The sequence below is a fragment of the Phaenicophaeus curvirostris genome, chromosome 1 (assembly GCF_032191515.1).
Source record: "Phaenicophaeus curvirostris isolate KB17595 chromosome 1, BPBGC_Pcur_1.0, whole genome shotgun sequence".
Lineage (NCBI taxonomy): Eukaryota > Metazoa > Chordata > Aves > Cuculiformes > Cuculidae > Phaenicophaeus > Phaenicophaeus curvirostris.
This window is the reverse complement of record NC_091392.1, coordinates 89,357,455-89,375,770: the sequence shown is the minus strand read 5'-3', so window position 1 is coordinate 89,375,770 and position 18,316 is coordinate 89,357,455. Positions and strand designations below refer to the sequence as shown.

The following is an 18,316-nucleotide window of genomic DNA, read 5'->3' as shown; positions in this document are numbered from 1 at the left end:
CATCCTTCCTCTTTTTTAAAATAAAAATCAAGTTCATCTCCCCCCCCTCTATCTGGAAGCAGGTTAGCTAACCTTAACAGTCTCAATTTAAAATAAAATATATATTTTTATATATATTCATATATATAATAAAAGAGAAGATATTAGTGGCAGTGTACGCAAAACAAAAAAGAAAACAAAGAAAAATTACTTTTAACAATCTCACTTTTTGTTTTTTTTTTACACAAATACTGTTGTAAATATATTAAAAAAATCAGCATTCTATCTGGTAAACGTCACTTTTGCCCCTCTATAAAATTTTGAATTAAAAAAGTCCCAAGAACTCTTTTTTTTAATTATTATTATTCCCCTCCCCACCCACCCTCTATTCCTCTTTCTTCCACAAGAATAAATCCTGATGCAACTTTTTTTTTTTTTTGCAAAGATTGTGGGAACTAACCCTTCTCTTGTACCTAGATCCATAGGTTGCAACCTCTGATATCTTTGATTTTCCTCTGTGTTTCTCTTTGCCTTCTGTGAAAGTCCCTCTTGATTGTGCTGAGGCCCTGGGCTCAGCAAAGACACTGAATAAATTACAAAAAAGCCACCGTTGCTCGTTGTCTGAATCTTCTTGGTTTCTGCTGTAAGGTGGTGGTATGGGAAAAGCAGCGGGGAGGGTATGCCAGAGAGCGTGGGAAGGAGCAGAATCCAGGTGAGGAACCTCTGATTCTTTTTCCTCACCCTGCAGGGACTCCACACTATCCAAGCCACACTGCCTTGCACTTCCCTCAGCCCTTTTTTGTGTTTGTGGATGCGTGTATGTGTGTGTGTGTGAGAAAGCAGACACGTGGTGGAAACCAGCAGGGCCTTGTTTCCTCTGGTTACTGCTGAACCAGAAGCAAAATATTCCACAGTTCTATCTGGATACTGCGAAGTCCAAAAGCTGTCAGCATTGTGAATAATGTCCACTGAAACACTGCGAGCGGTGTACTTATAATGACAGTAGGCCTTGTAGACTTGTAATATATTTTGTTTTGTTTCTGTTTTTTGTAGTGCTCTTCACAAGTGAGAAAAAAGAAATTGCTCTTTTTTTTTTGTATTTTTTCTGTCTGTTTTTTGATTTTTTTGTGTGTTTTTTTTGTTTGTTTGTTTTTTTTGTAGTAAAGAAGTGTTGTATTTAGAGGCCAGTAGCTAGAGATCCAACCAGTGGATCCCATGAAGCACTACCTGGCCTTAAGGCCACCATCCAAGGGAGGTTGGGAAAATTATTATTCACCCAGCCTCCGGAAATGTAATGTACCAGCAGGCAAAAAACAGTTCTTCATGTAGTACAAAAACAACAAAACTAAACGAACCCAAAAAAAAGGAGGAAAATAAAGGTAAAAATGAAACAAAAATCATTTCTTAAATTCTAGTGCCATAGCTTTTTTTGTTGTTTCTATTTTTTTGTTCATAACAAAGAGAGAGAGAGATTCTACTTATCCGTCTGACACATGCATCCTCATGTGGTCGTTGAAATGCTCAATTTGGTCAAACTTAGCTGGACAGACAGAGCAGACGTACGTGGTCCCCTCCGTGCAGGCCACCACCCCGGCAGGAACAGCCCTCGTGCCAGTGCCAGTGGCTCCAGGTGTGCCGTTGGTGGCACTGTGCAGAGCCACATGCCTCTCCAGCAGGGTCTTGTGGGAGAACTTCTTCTTGCAGATGTAGCACTCATAGGACTTCTCCCCGCGGTGGAGGCGCATGTGCACATTAAGGGAGCTCTTCTGGGTGAAGCGCTTGTTGCAGATACTGCACTGGTACGCCCTCACACCAGTGTGCGTCACCATGTGTTTGATTAGGTAATCCTTTAAGGAGAAGGAGCGCCAACAGATGCTGCATTGGTGGGGTTTCTCACCTGCCCATTACCAATGAAAGAGAGAGAGAGAGAGAGAAAGAGAAAGAGAGATAAAGAGAGAGAGAGAAAGAGAGATAAAGAGAGAGAGAGAAAGAGAGAGAGAAAGAGAGAGAGAGAGAGAAAGGGAGAGAAAAGAGAGAGATAAAGAGGGGAGAAAGAGAGCAAGATAGAGAGAGGGAGAAAGAGAGAAAGAAAGAGAAAAAGAGAGAGAGAGAGAAAGAGAGAGAGAAAGAGAGAGAGAGAAAGAGAGAAAGAAAGATAAAGAGAGGAAGAGGAAGAGGAAGAGGAAGAGGAAGAGGAAGAGGAAGAGGAAGAGGAAGAGGAAGAGACAAAACAATAACAAAATTAAAACAGCTCAGTATGACTTAATGCAATAAACCAATGGTAAGTGTCATGGATGCCTATGGAAAGGTGCTCTAGCTAAGAAAGAGTAATTCTGTTTATAAGCGTGTTTTGACACACAACATTTTTTTTTGCAGTCAGAAGTTTCATAATGCTCTAAAAAGGGGGTTGTAGGTATTCTTGATCCACATACAGTGAAAAGGAGCTCAAGTTCACAAAGTAGGCACTGTCAAAGACAGGACCTGAATTAAAAGGTCCTGGCCTCTAGCTCCAGCTTCAATGGCACAGCCACTCCTGCCTATGCTTCTGCCTTACTCCTCAGGCTTATTTCTAGACAGGTCTTAGCCAAGTTACCTTACCTTTCAGTGCCTCCATCTCTCTACCTGTACGCAACAAGAGCATGGACAAAGCTAGTGATAAATACCTGACCTGTAGCAAACTTAGTTTTGTCAAATAGCTTTAAATTTCTCAGAAAATAAACACTAGAGATTGCCAAAAGAATCCAATGCTTTATGTGCACTTTATGTTTGTTGCCCCTTGTTCTGATCAAATCTCACAGGCGAAGCATGGATAAGAGTAACTGGAAAGGGAACCTTGGTACATAGAATTGCCTAGGCACAGGGCAACATAACAGATGAATTTTCAGTGTAATAGACATGAAATATTAATTATTTGACTGACAATTAAACAAAACAGTCTATCATGTAAACATAAATAAAATACTTATGTCATCTACCACATTGCCTTCTGTGCCCAGGGCTGCTGTTAAAACTGGTGCTGGCAACTCACATAAATGAACTCTGATCATATCCACACAAACCAGTGACTACAAGGAAGAACTGAAAAAAATATTTAGCTGAGCATACACAACTGGCTTGTCCAGACTACTCTTAATTCCTCCTTGTGCTAGGAGTTCTTCTGGGAGACAACGCCTCATGTTTCATGGTATCAGGCAACATTTTCATCATATGCTGCTATATTGATAATATAGACAATATCCAACACTGTGAATGCCTCATCAAAAGCTGCTTTTTAATTTGTCTTCTGAATCACTTGTGGTATGTTTCAGGTGTGGTAATTTGTCATCCCCAAAGCTGTCAGGGAGAAAGATGGTACCATAGCTCTGTGAAAATCAAAATGATCCTCTGTTTCACTGACTGAAAAATTGTTTTCCTTTAGTCATTTTGCAATTTCCCCTCTAGAAGTGATCCTTCATTATTTTTTTTTCTTTTCCCCAGACATCCTGTTTTCTCCTTTCTACAATCCATCTGGCACTGTTTTAAATCCTGAAGAGTCAATCTTCAGGGACCGTCACATGCCTGTGGTAGTATATAATTTACTCTTTGTATAGTGAGATTACAATACACTACTTATATTCAATTTTAAGACGAGATAATTAATATGGATTAGACGGGAAGGACCTACTTTTTTATCTCCCTTGAGTTTCTGTTTCTTTTTATTTCCATTTGCACACATGACGGTGACATCTGTAAATGAAATTTATATGCTCTACATGTTCTTCCTTGTCCCTTCGTGGTGAAAGATGCTTGGTCAGAATACTTTAAGCCCTCCCTTTCCTGCTGGCTTTGATTAACATAGTAGTGCGCTGAGTGTAGACAGACCAATATGCTTGACACATTTTATGTGGAAAATGATATTGTGTCAGTTATAATAATGTCTGATTAACTTAGAAGAGACTTATTATATTTACAATGCTCATTTTTGCCTTAGGCAATATATGTCCCAGAGTCTGTAATGAGTCACTTTCCTCTGCTCTAGACCCTGTTAAGACTCTGCTATAAAAAAATCCTAATTTTTGCCTGCACACATTTCAAATATTCACTGGGTTCTGGCTTTCTAATCTTAGCTTCAAAACCTTCCTGGGATTTCTTCTCTCCTAAGAATCTCAAAGATTTTTAGGTTTTCTTTTTTTTGTATGCAAATGTATGTATGTGCTTCCTAAGTGAGCACTGTAGACTATGTATTCCTATGATTCTCTATACTGAAGTCAGAGAAAACTTTGCTCAGCGTGCGTGTTCCTTTTTTGGTTCTTTATTTTGTATTTGGCTGATTTCAGGCTGCAATATGGGACAGGTAACAAATATTAATCACAACCTAAAAGGCAGGAGAAGCTGATGATGGTTTATAACGTGCACAGATGCTGCTTGCATTCTAGCACTGTATTTCCACAACATTGCATGTCTTGGAGAACAAAATTGTGGCATGCATTAAAGCTAGTCTCCAGGGAACATTCTACTGGAAAAGTAGCCACCTTAATACGTTTATGTCCATGGGACAGAAGAAAGAGAGGCAGGTTTCCATTGCATGCAAAGCTACATTAGAGTGTAGTTTTCAGAAGCGTAAAACCATACAGAGACGGGGAGGCCTTTAGGTTGATGAATTCTGGTTTATGATGAGACTCCTCCATGGCTTCTCATGTCAGCCCTTCAAAGAGCAAGACTAATTCAAACATTCGTATTTCCCAAAACTTTCCCTTTTTCATGGATCTTTTCCAGAACCACTCTGCCTGGCTTCTTTTAACAGGACTGAGGAAAGTCCCCCTGACAGGGGGAGCAGCTGACTCCTCTCCATTTTCATAATGATGCTGTCCAGTGCTAGACAAGATAGCAGACACACTTTCTCAGAAGAGTTTTCTGAAACCCTGCCCTCTGTTGATTAAGCTGCAATTATTCTTCCAGTTGCTCCAGGAGCCAGTTTGTTCCTAAATGAACTTTTAAATAATTTACCTACTCGCATCTCTCCCTGACATCACAGTTTATTACTTTGGGCACTCTCAGACCCACACAAACAAAATATTTGTTCATAACTGGAGATGCCTATCAATATCCTTGGCTGAATTCATAATCCTAGTAACTAGGATTACGTTAGGTCAGATCTCCCAATATAAGGGGGTGGGGGGCAGGCGGGGATTGGAATAAAGAACAGAATCTCAGTGAAGTTATTTGCGACAAAGACTTCCTAGCTTTAAGAACAAGGATGCAGGTAGATATATTGGACTGTGTTCTGAAGGGGATATTTTTCTGAATAACACAACAGTACCTACATAGTATTTTAGCTACTCATCCACAACAGAAAGATGGAGAACATAAACAGACACAAAGGGTAATCTTGGGATTCAGGATTCTTGATCCTTGCAATCATACATTTTGTACCAGTCCTGAGAAGCTGACCTTTTTTGTATATGTATTGCACATGTCTGCTTTAGATGTTTAGAGGAATTTTTCATTTAAGTGATAATTATATGTAAACAGAAATTAAAAGTTTACATATGTAGGTGGAAGTGAAATATATAGGATACAATGGAGAGGAATAACTCACATTTCTTGGGCAATTTCTCCAGGTTCTACTCCATGCATCACAAACCTAACGTTTATTTTAAGATCTGATGTTTACAAAACCACTGCTTGGTGAGAGAAATATTTACCCTTTATCTAAATCAGACTTTCTCTCCATCATCAGAACAAGCCAAGGGCTAAAACAAGCAAAATCTAGTCCTAAAGCCAGAATAGTTTCTCTATGTAAGATGGAGAGCAAGATGGAGACCTCTGAAGGAGAGCAAGCTGCCAAGACTCCTCAAGGGCTGAAGAGGAAGGAAAGGGGAGATAGGTAACTAAGAACCACACAAGAAATGTTATAGAGCTGGGAGTCTTATCATGAGTAGAGGACATTGGGTGGCCATGAGGGCCATCACCCCAGTTTCTTGTTTGTCATAGAATCATAGAATCATTTAAGTTGGAAAAGACCCTTAAGATCATCAGGGTAAGGGACAGCTGGCTGACTGTATAAGAAAGGTCAAGACTTCAGTGGATTAGGGCTCTTGCTTTGAAGCATCTTAACATGACAAAGCTAGAAAAGCCAGTTTGGGCTCCGTAGTAAATATGGTTACCTATATTGTCTCAAAAGACCATATGCTAAAGTAGTTGCATTTTTAAACAGAAAGGGTGTTGATGTTGTATTCTACATATATTATTTTAATTTTTCTTCATGGAGTCCTATGTTTCTGTATTTACAGCTAGTGAAACACCTGACTTACCAAGAGTCAGGAGATTACAGCAATCAGCTGCAGTGAAGCGCAGAAAAACTCCCAGGAAGCACTCCAAATTTACTTTCGTAGAGGAATGTCTGACATTTAGAAAATACACGGCAGTATGTGTAACACCCAGGCCTGGACCTATTGCTGCAACTCCACTAGAAATGAACTTGGCCTACTGACATCAATCATCATCCCTTCAGCTTAAAGCCCCATAGCTGTAAAACTTACAGGTGGATGCCCTTTCTTTGTAGATACAGTTTTTCTTCAATGACTTATTACAGTTTCCTCATGCCACTCTGCTTAATGTTGCCTGGTCAGCTTGCAGAGGATAAAAAATGCTTACCATTTCCTTGGATGGGTGCAGGACACATTTTAACCCAAGTGAAATGAGCTTGTTTCGGCACTATGCACAGTTAGGCACCTATAAGGGACCTATGCATTTCTGCAGGGGCTCAACTTCGAAGTATGTCAAGCAGTAAGCTTGAAAAGCATTCAGTGATATCAGCTGTCTGGATAACCTCTCCCACCTGTTTGTGCTGGGGGCTGGCAGGCTGGGAAACAGATTCTAAGTCCCTGTTTTTCATGGACTTTCCCTGGCTTCATGTGTGAGCCAAAAGGATATACTCTTACCTGTGTGTACAAACATGTGCTTGACGTAGTTCTGTTTGGCGGTGAAAGTCTTGTTACAGAGAGTGCACTCGTAAGGCTTTTTTTCACCTTGCCCACCTGCTGTGCTGTGGCCCGCAGATGGGGCCAAGGGCTGTGGGGCTGGCAGCTGGGCAGTAAATGTTGACAGGCCAGGCTGGGACACTGTCACAAACTGTGTCTGTTGGCCAGCTAAAGGCTGGGGCAGGCTGAAGAGAAAAGGCTTAGGGCCACTGCCAGCAGTCTGTGTGGTGAAAAGGGCAGGCAGGTAGGTGTTGCCAGCTGTGCCAATGACCTGAGTGTTGCTGGTCAGAGTCAGCGGCATTCTCAGATTGCTGGTGAGGGTTTCTGTCTGGCGTAAGTAGATCTGTGTGGTTGGCAATGGTTGGGCAACAGTTGTGTTGACAGAAGGCTGCAAAGCTCCCTTTTCGATGCTGTTATTGACTGTGAGCACTTTGCTGTCCATTTCAACGTCATTGTTTCTCTCTGGCGAGGAAGAGTTGGCATCTACATGCTGCTGCTGCTGCTGCGGCTGAGTGCCATCAGCAGGGACGTCATTTTGGTCTGCTTGAGAAGGTTCTTGCTGCCCATCCCGGCCCAGACCAGCCATAAATTGCTGCTCCATGGAATCAGGCTCAGTGCCAATGGAGGAACTGACTCCCGAGTCAAAACTCTCCCCTTTGGGCTCACTCTCAGTGCCTTCTGCTTGGTCAGTGTCCTCAGTGCATTCCTCAGACTCATTGCGCTCAAGGATCTGCACCCTCTGTTGGCCATAGTAGTCATAGTCATCCTCCATCTCCTGCTTAATATGGATGTTTCCCATCAGGGTTTGAATTCGGACAGGGCGTGGTTGCTTGCGGCAGTGTGTCGTCTCTGGAGTGGTGGAGAGGTACCGCTCCATCTGCTGTGATCGTTCATGGATTCGGGTTATCCAGCTGGGGTCTTCCATGTGATGGTCCCTTGGGAGACCCAGGGCTGTTTCATGGTGGCTGACCACAGCTCCACTGTAAAAGGAGCGCTCCCCACTGCCATTCTGCATGGAACAGGCATAGAGGGCTGAGTAGATCCTGTCCACACTGTGCTGCGAATGGCTCTGCAGGTAGCCAGACTCTGTGTCGGTGCTCTGCCCCGAGGTGCCTGATTCAGGTGTTCCTCTAGGTGTCTCCTGGCCAGAATCCTGAATCACTGGGTAGATCTCTCCCACATTTTGTGAGACAATCCTTGTGCACTCATCAATCACAGTCTTAATCTGTAGGATGCTGGCAGCTGTGAGGATTTGGAGGGCCTCCGACTGTGAGACCCGCAGCACCCCGCTGTACATGAAGTCAATGAGCTTTTGCACAGACTGCACTGACACCACTGAGGGAATCTCAATGTCACTGTAGCCCAGCAGCAGCTTGTCCTGGAAGAAGGGGCTGCCAGCCGCCAGCACACAACGGTGGGCGCGTAGCATGCTCCCGTGGATGCGGACCGTCACGTCACAGAAGTGGCCACGGTTGCGCTGCTCGTTGAGGGTCTCGAGCACAGAATTGCTGAAGTTGTGAAGGTTGATGCTATGAATGCGCTCTGTCATCCCCTTGCAACTGATGTTACCTGTAGCAAAGCCGGTGACAAGAAGGAAAGAAAAAAAAAAGCAGATTAAGTCTTGTCCCCTGCAGCCCCACAGTCAGGGTATTGGTGAAGGTGATTGCCCACTGGGTAAGCAAAACAGATTATACTGTAAAAATCACATACAAAGGCACCAATAAAAAGATGTCATCTCTGTTAGGCTAAAGGTAAACTGTGCTACTCATTTGCAGAAGCTGAAGTCCTGAACTTTTGGAGAAAAGCAAACAAAGACAGGTGTAGCTGGGCCTAAATTCCAACCATATTCCTGGGACTTGGACTTCCTATCAGTTTATCTGGCTTTAAAAAGCCTACAGCCAGCCAATTGTAAACACTGAACACATGGATTAAAGCTGGATTTTAGGCTGTTCAGATGTGGACTCATGCCAGAAAAGATCAGATTCTTACTGTAATGACCCTGTACACCAAGTTATTAATGCAGAGTCTATATAAAAATGTGATTTCTATCTAGACTGGTATTTTAGAAAATTTAGATCCAGAGTTTTACAGAACAGTCACTCGTACAAAAAAAACCCCACCTGGCAGTCACTTTGTAAAATCCAAATCTGGTTCAAGATTTAGGCTGTAAATGTTTCTAAAATCCCACGCACAGTTTTATCTGGGGTTGTGGTTTAGAACATTTGCTACCCAATAGTGACAAACAGCCCTCTGTAAGAGCCCAGAGCAAAAAGTTAACATGAGTTGTCCCCTTCATTTTTAGCATATCCCAAGTTCTGACTGGCACCGGAATGCCATCATATAAAACCAAATGTTCTAATGTTCTCCTGCTGTTATTTACTTGACAGAAAATGGAAAATTACAGACATTTACTCTATGAAGACTTTGTCTTAGTTTGGCTGAATAATCTAAACAAAGAACAGTTTAGAAAACCACCCAACCAATTTAGTTGCAGAGCCAACACATCCTTCAAAATTAATTTTTAAAAGTGACTAAAATGTAACTTCTTAATCTCTTGATCCACCTTTCCCTGTCTCCATCTTGCTTGCTCTGTTTTTAATGTTTTTTTTTCTGTTTTCTTTCTCGCTCTTTACTCATTTTCCATCTATTTAGATTTTGATGGGCAGAAACTATAGTTTCACCTTTTATCTACAAAGAACCAACTGCCCTTTGAGTGGCAAACAAATAAAACATTATTAACAGTTTCTTTCTCTTAGCATTTGTAGTACATGCATCACCTTGTTTCCCAGGAAAGTACTCAGAGAAAAGTAATGCAAAATCCCCACTAGTACTACAGGCAATTTGTCTTGAATATTTCTACCAAAGCTGCAACCCCTCTTGCCAGAATTACTTGGTAATGTGTGAGAATCCAAAAGTGAAATTTGGTAGAGAAGCAGGAGTAAATTAAACTAACAGAAATACAGAAAGCAAATAAATGCCATTGAAAGTAGTTTCACATAAACACTTTTTAGCCCAACAATCTCCCTCCACTTCAGTCCAAATGGTGCTTTACATCTCACATACAGGCAGTACAACACTAGTCACTGCAATTTTCAGGAAAATGTGGCATCCTCCCTGCTCTGCCTATTCTTTCTTACATATGCGCTCCTGATAACTCAAGCATCCTCTACTCTGGTGGTTCTAAGAGAAGCCACTTTGGACACAGGTGGTTATTTTAATTCTCCGAAGTAGCTGAATGATAAAAGGGAAGCACAAAGGTCAGGAACTGGAAATTCTGATGGGGTGGCTGAAGAAGTCTGATGTTAACAGATGTAAACCAGCCAGTATCAGAAAGGTACAAATTTCCATGTGAAAGTGGAGCACTGAAGGAGGTGGTCACATAGCAGAAAGAAGGAGGAAACCACTAACAGTGTCAAGGAGGTTGTGAATTACATCTGTCTTGTCCATGAGCTCTGCTGGGAAACCTGAGTTTCCTCCTGTCATGAGACTGATCATAGAACTGGAAAAACATCTTGGAAACTGGGAAGCTTCCTTCAAGGGCACTGCAACTACTATGACTTAAAATAACGTACAGAAGAGATGGATTCCCTCCTCTTTCCCAATAATCATTCTACAGAGGCCTCTAGGGTAATCCCAGATGCTTCCCTTTCTAACATGTCAGATAACACAAGGATTCAAAATGTATTTACATAAAAAGTTGGAATCCTTGCTCTGAAAGGAAGAGAACTTGGTAAAAGCTTTGTACTGGTGTGGAAACAGAAGGGTGGAAAATGATTGATAAATAGATGACAACTCATTTCAAGACCTGCTGTAGGCCATGGCAAGTGATTGGATTGCTACCCGTTTACCTGCATCTCCCTTTAAGTGGTTGCCTATCAGCGTACCTCAAATCTTCCCATCAATATGTACCAGTCACTACTTGGTTTGACTCTAGGGCTCCCTTTTCGCACAAATATGTCTCTAAGATGTGCATCTGGAAAAGAGAATGACCTCTAGTTTGTGTTCTACTTTGTCAAACAAGGTATTTGATAATAATAAGAAATACGCAGCAGTCTAACTCAATAAGCCAAAAATCCTGCCTTCCACATGCACAAGGTGGAATATTTCACACATACCAGAGATGCTACATACCAGAGATGCTATGGACAGGCTTCTTGACTTGACCAGATGCAAAGAAATCTACTTTACTCCTATGCACCTTGACAGATAAAATGAATTTTATCACTGGAACTCTGCAAAATGCATCCTCAGGATAACTCCCTTCCAGAAAGCTGTGATATGCACCTATGAGACTGGATGACTTCTTGGGAAAGTGAATTAGGTCACTTATCCACGAATCATGTAGAGAAAAGAGGAAAGGCAAGGTTCATCTGTAAGTTTTAGCAGCCATTCTCAGGTCCTGGCTGTGGGAAGAAGAGCTGTGTGCCCACACAATGTACTTGGTCATTAACTAATTTGATGAAAACTGCCAGCTGGGCTTAATCAAGGTTAAAGAAAACAGGTTTTTATGCATTTGTGAGAGTGACATGAATAGTTCTCTGACAGGAACTGCGCCTTGAGTCACTTCATAAAAGGCAGGGACCACGTTCAGTTGCTGTTGGTGGTATAACAGAGTTTTCCCTTAAAAAAATCGCCTCCTCATTTCTTTATTTCTTCAAGTGAAAATGGAACTTCAGCTGAGAAACAACAGAAATGTACTCCTTAAGGATAAAACAAGAGCTGCAGGTGAAAGACACACATAACAAATAGTAGCAAAATCTAATACAGATTTTGAGGATGTTTCTTCTAGGCCACATTCCTTGACACTCAACACTGAAACCCACACCTATCCAAAGTACCACACAAACCACAACAGTGTAAAAGAGCAGCTTTAACAAATTCCACAGACTGGTCAGTAGCAAAACAAGCAGTCCCATGCAGTCCCTCTCCCCCTATGCAGGAAGCTGCACTTCCAGATCCACATTTTGTGGTCGGCCTTTATTGTATGCTCTTTGAAGCTGAAAGTCCAAGGGTGATGCTAACTAGATAAGGTGGACTTGACAATGCAGGTTTGATTTTAAAACAAATGCCACATTCTGACAAAGACTACTAGAGCCTTGGACAAGCCAGACAGTGTGTCAGCTCTTCATAAGACCCAGCTATACACGCGCACACTCACCTACTCACTGCACAGAATGCCTGGCTCAGGAAAAAGACTGCTGTCTCAGGCTCTTCTCAGGCCTGCCACTCTTTTAAACTCGAGACAGTGGGAACCTTTCTATGAAATCCAAGCGGTCTTTGTTAAGTGCCCCCCCCCCCTTTTTTTTTTGTCCAGTAAACATGATGTAGAGATCCCAATAGACTTATTCTGAGAAACTCCTGTAAAATGGTTTTGTTCCTTTTCTGTGAAAAAAGTTCTGATTGGAGGGGTATTCACAAACTATATAGGGAAGAATGGATGTGAAAATGCAAAGGCCATTCTCACCCAGATGGGCAATGAATAGGCGTTTGCCAGTCAAAAAAAAAAAAAAAAAAGAAAAAAAGAAAAAAAAAGAAAAGGAAAAGGAAAAAACCCCCAGACAACTGCACAGATTATGCACATTTGCAATCCTCCTGGGATGCAATTTGAAGCTGGCATGGTATAAAGGTGAAACATATTACTGTGCAACTTTGAAAAAAGCTCCGTTTGCCCATATGCAAATGTACCGATTAAACTGTCAGGCTATTCACAGAAACATGCATGGAATTCATCCTTAACTGCTAAGAAGGAGCGTAACATGGATGGGAAAGGAAAAAACTTTTGTTGTGCAATACATGACTGAGTGCTTAGATTAGGTTTTCCCTGAATCTCATCCACCCCTCCCGCTGACTTTTATGCTATGGGCATTCAAAGAAAGTAGATTTTACCATGACAATAACAATGACAACTTCTCCAAGTACAGTACCAAAGGGGAAGGCAATGGCTGAAGGAAACAGCAGGCAGTGGACTCCTGGAAGATGCTGTAGAAAATGTGGAAGTGCAGCAGTGAGATAAATCGAACATTGCTTGAAGGTAGTTTTCTATTTCACAAAGGTACCATACATAGACCTACATAAAGCCAGAAAGGTATGGCTCACAAGTGATTTTTTGTTTGTCAAAACTGTAAAAACCGATCCCTGCAAGCACATGATGTAGTAGAGCTACACAGTTGTATGCGATACTAAAGACTGCAGGTCACACACAAATGGCTGGGCTGTAGATTTTAAAATGCGTTTGGTAAGGTTTTATTTGTACAGCCACTAGATGTCCCTTTCTGCAAAGTCAATGCTTACACTTTTAACGCTCATAACTGAAAGGTATCACAGAATTTTATTTTCTCTAGTGTCCTTTAAAATCACAGTTATCTCAGAGCTCATTGCACAGTAATGACTACCATTTCTAGAAACACAGTGATCATGAAACCACCATGGCTACTGTAACTTGGCAGTAGCTCAGTGCATAGCCTTCACCTGAAGCAAAACTGCCTAGGATGCTGGAATCCAAGCTCTCTTTGGAAACTTACTGTATGGTCCTTCACAGGAATCATTAGCAGAGTGAACCCTAAGGGATCTGCCTGGCTTTCATACTTACGGGGCAAAGAGAATGATAGTCTTATATCCTTGAGAATTGGTAGGCTTGCTGAGGTAGACATAGGTTGACTTTTTGCCTCAATCTTCTGCAGCAGCATTTAGAAAATTGTTTGGCAACTTGTCTCATTGATACTTAGACAAAATTAAACTAGCTTGATATTGTTACCTGGTTTGTTTTCCTGACAAGGTTCTCAGGCCTCACATTGAGAAGAATGCACACTTTGAGAGACAGCAGAAAAGCTGGAGTTGTATCTCACACAGAATATGGTATCATTATATTCTTAGCATCAAATTGACAAGTGCCTCCCCCTGGGTGGAAGAACAACCTGGGCTAAGAGAAAGATGTGGATGTTAGGACTGTTAGACTTCCTTCCTGCTTCTGGAGCTATTTTTCTGTCTGTAATCTGGCCACTACTTCTGAGAGTGACACAAACCTAAGTCACTTGCTGATGCTGGAGACAAGCAGTGTCATCTGCTCCTTACTCTCTTTCTCCACCATGTGTACTTTTGAAATCTCTAATCCTTGGTCTCCACACCAAGTGCCGGACAACCACAGCCTCCTGGCTGTATCAAAAGGATGCATTAGGTTCTTCAGACCGTCCTCCTGTCTACTCCTTTTCCTTGTGGTGGGAAAAATTTACCTAGACTATCTCTGCAAAAATTTGTCTAACATGTTTGCAGAAAACAACAATGTAGGTGATTTCCACTCCCTCTCCAGACAGGCTGTCTACTATCTTTACAGCAAGAAAGTTTTCCTACTATTTAACTCTGAAACCAATAACTTAACCTTTCCTCCAGCAGACATCGAGATCTATGGGCCGCTTTCCTCTTCTTAACACTCTCTCACATATTGGAAGGTGCCTCAAATTTCCTTAAGAAAGGCATGTCTCAGTTAAGAATTGTTAATTTGGAATGAAAAATCTCAACTCTTGCATCCACATGACAGTATGGTGAAAATACAGAATTTCCATCACAACATATGAAAGCTACTATAGCTCCATAATTTCCATAACCAGTTTTCTGATTTCAATAAGTTAGTGTCTCCTATTTCAAACTTAGTACCATAACCATGAGTGCTTTCTTCAGCTCCAATGACCTGATTTATCCTCAGTGATGAAGTGTTATTTGCTGTTGTTCTCAAGTTAGTTATTCTAAAATAAAACCATATTAACAGAGTAAAAATTCATATGTAATACTTTCATACACAAAATTAGTCTGGCATCAGGTTGCAACTCTCTGGGATCAAATTTAGTGAAGCGACATTTTTTCCACTCAAGGAAGTTACTTGAATTTAAATCCTGAAAACTTGGTAGTGGCTGACTTCTCAGTATATCTCAGTGATGCTAGAGAGGCCAATTTAGCCAATCCTGCTCAGGCTGATTCTCCTGAATATTTGGCCTCATTCTGAGCAGAGGCTGCAAGAGGAAAAGCTTGTATGGAGTTTCAGGAACACAGAAGAACATTTGTATCCTCAGCAGGAGATCTGACCAGGAACAGCCCTTGCTTTCTGTCGCTTTAAAGGTTTGCTGGAGTTTCTACCCAATCATCTGCTTGAACATCTTGAAAATCAGTATCTCTTTCTATAATATCTATCCAAAACAAACACCAGATGACACTACACGAATTGCCCTAACCCTACCAGATTGTTGTTAGAATCAAAATATGTAGCAGTCTACATTTAACAGGAAGTACTGTATTTTTACCAGCACAACATCTATTAATGTGTCAGTAATACACTCTATGAAAGGAAGAATCATTGCGTTCTGAAAGCTGTCAAACTTCTTTAAATTTCATAGTCTAATAACTATGTTTACTTGAAAGATAGAAATGCATGCACACACAAGCACAACCTTATTCTCCAAGGAGGAAACATATAAAGTAGATGGCTATAAGAAACAGTTTGCTTAAACTTTGTTCAGGAGGCAGGCTTTTTCTGCACCAGAGAATGTTCAGCAAATTTCCTATGGATGATTTATTCATTTAACTGCCCTGTCCTTTTTAGCATCTACCTAATGATGAGATAGCCACTCTATATAAAACTGAAGACTAAACCACAGGTGTTCTGTGCATAAAATTGCTTCAATATCCAGTGGGCAGAAATCACCAATGTAAAGCATAAAAGCCTTTATTTCAGCCTATGTACTTGGGTAGCAGGAACTGAATCACCTCCCTATGCTTCGTCTGAAAAACTGCAAAACTCTGTCAGCACTAATTCTGTTTGCTCTACACTGTGCCTGTTCGCTTCACATGTAGAAAAGGGATGGCATCACTCACTCAATTCTGCAGAAGAACTGCCTTAATTAATATTAACCAGTTTTTCTGCATTCCTTGGATAAAGAGAAAGATCAAGAATTAACTCCATAGGCCTCTTCAGATCTTGTATGCCAGGCTTACAAAAATAAAGCTTTCCTCTCACACTGCTCTATTGCCTTGATTCCTTCATACTTCTTTATGGTGAGCAACCAACTTACACCTCAAAGATACCAGGTAAATTCTAGCTTCAATTCAGGGGAGTGTTCTTCAAAGTGTTACTGCACATGCAGCTATTTTTAAGTTGAAGAAATATTCCATTTTTAGCTAGGGTATTTACTCTTCCCACTTTCATGCCAGTTTGTATTCTTGCTATTTTGGGAACTCAAAAGATACTGTAGAGTAAAGAGGGTATACTCAAAAGACATTTTTATTCCCAGGCACATATTTGGGGTCCAGTCCAATAAACCTCCAGGGTAAACACTGGCACAAATATACACACACACTATGTTTCTCTCAGTTCCTCTCTTAGGCCTCATCTGCAGACCCTCTGGTGCTCCAGCCATGCCATCGTACTCTCCTAGCATAGACACTGACTACACTGATGGGGGGTGCTTCTCCTGTAGGTATCTACACCACCTCAAAGAATCATATACTACGTTAACAAACCATAGAAGCTTTCATCACAGCTGCACTAACCTGGATTTCAACAGACTGACCATATCGTTAGAGGGGTGTTAAATTCTGTGCCCCAGCCAGCTGTAACCTATTTACATGAGCAAAAGATAGGATCACCAAACTGCATTTTAATGCTGTTTTTCAAAACATAGAGAACTAACTCTACAACTGCCCTCTAGTCACTGGAAACAGAGAAAACAACGTGGCCACATGATGGCACCATTTCCTAGGAAGAGGAACGAGGCTGTGCTCATCCTTTCCTCAGTAGGGAACACATTCACGTTCTACATGAAAACTGTTTCAGCTGCACTCGCTTGTTCCCTGACAGCTCATGCACAATCCTGCCAAGCCCCAGCATGGCCCAGCTGTTTTAATCGGCTGTAAGTTTAAGGCAGGTTGGCTCTTTAAAAATCTAGGTGCATCTATTGCTAGTTTTCCTTCACATTGCCAGGTGCCATTACTCAGAGGGCATTGCTGCACTAGTTGACCTGCAGCAAGACAGCCGCTCAACAGGGAAGAGGTGAGACGGTCCGGTAATGCCTGTGAAGCTGCAATGTGAATGCTCTCCAGTAAAACAACGAATAGGGGGTTGGTTCTTGGAGAAAAGGGAATAAACTTTTTGGAAAATGTACGCAAACAAGGTGATTTATTTTGCTATTCTACGGTCCTGATTAAGAGCTTACTGTAGTCATGAAGAATACTTTCACCTGCTTTAAAGGCTTTTGTTTAAATCCTAACAGTGTATTTCAGACTGACTGCCGGTAAGGGAAGTGAACAGGGATTGTTTTAGTCATCTCATTTTGCTGATCTGTATAAACTTATATCCTCTCTCAGGAGCATAGTTTGGGAGGATGAGGGGCTAGAGTTGGGAAGTGGAAGCCGAGTCTAGAGGAGGAATGAATTAGAAGGATAATAGCTGCAAATATATTAAAACATGTCTCCAAAAGAGACAATTGTTATTCCATGAACTCTTTCCCGTTTGCCCTGTATTGTTAGGCTTTTTCCCCCCAGGCAGAAAGACAAGGAGGAAAAGCTTATCAGTTTGAGTGTAGTTAAATACAGTAAGCCTGAAAGCCTGTGGGCTTTGGTTAAAAGGAAAATACAGATTAAAACCTCTTAAGATAATTACCTGTTTAGAAGGTTTCTATTCAAGCTAGAATCCTCTACAGGGAGTGTTTGTAGCAGTCTGTTAGGAAATGGGTACAGTCAGAGACATTTGTGGGAGAGCTGCCGCCTGTGGAAGAGTACTGCTTATACCTTCCATGTCTCCAGGGAAAGGCTTTTCAATGTAGGAGATTTTGCTCTGGTCACAGAACTACAAGTTGATGAGACAAATAAAGAATGGATGAGAAACTACAAATGCCAGTCCTCAAGGCTGGGAAAAGGATTTTTTTTTATCTCTTCCAGTGGCTGTGTCTCAGCCCTGAGTACATACAAGCTATCACATGAAAATGCTAGATTTTTTTTGGTTATTTATTCCATTTATAATTTTTTTTATCTGTTAGTGAAAGGGTAATTGTTAACTAGTATAACTGGGTGCTTTGGTGAATATTTCAATTCAGAAATATTGTGAGACAGATATTCATACTGTTTTGGACTGTGGTTTCTTTATTTTGAGTTTATGGGATGAGCGTTCAGGCCTGCTTATAATTCAGATTTAAATATCAGTGGGAAACAGCACATGCACACTTCAAGGATGCTGAAGGCTACAGGGAAAATCTCTGTCCTCAGTGAGACCTCTGCAATCCCTCGAAGCAGACTTACTTGCAAAATCATCTACTTAGTTTTGATAAGAAGAGAAATGTATGGCAGAACATTTTAAACTAATAAATTAAGAGAATAAACAGGAACACAGCATT

The 18,316-nt window shown here is 41.3% G+C and overlaps 1 protein-coding gene across 18 annotated transcripts in view; it reads right to left on the bottom strand.

The window, feature by feature from the left end:
• Positions 1-375: 375 nt before the first annotated feature.
• Positions 376-18,316, bottom strand: part of ZBTB20 (zinc finger and BTB domain containing 20) — a 492,240-nt gene continuing 474,299 nt past the window's right edge. For all 18 annotated transcript variants that reach the window (XM_069867452.1, XM_069867468.1, XM_069867442.1 and 15 more), the window contains 2 exons: positions 6,903-8,510; positions 376-1,876 (listed from right to left, as the gene is read on the bottom strand). In XM_069867452.1, the coding sequence (XP_069723553.1) occupies positions 1,458-1,876; positions 6,903-8,490 (2,007 nt within the window). In that variant the 5' untranslated portion in view covers positions 8,491-8,510 and the 3' untranslated portion in view covers positions 376-1,457. The remainder of the gene's footprint in view (positions 1,877-6,902; positions 8,511-18,316) is intronic.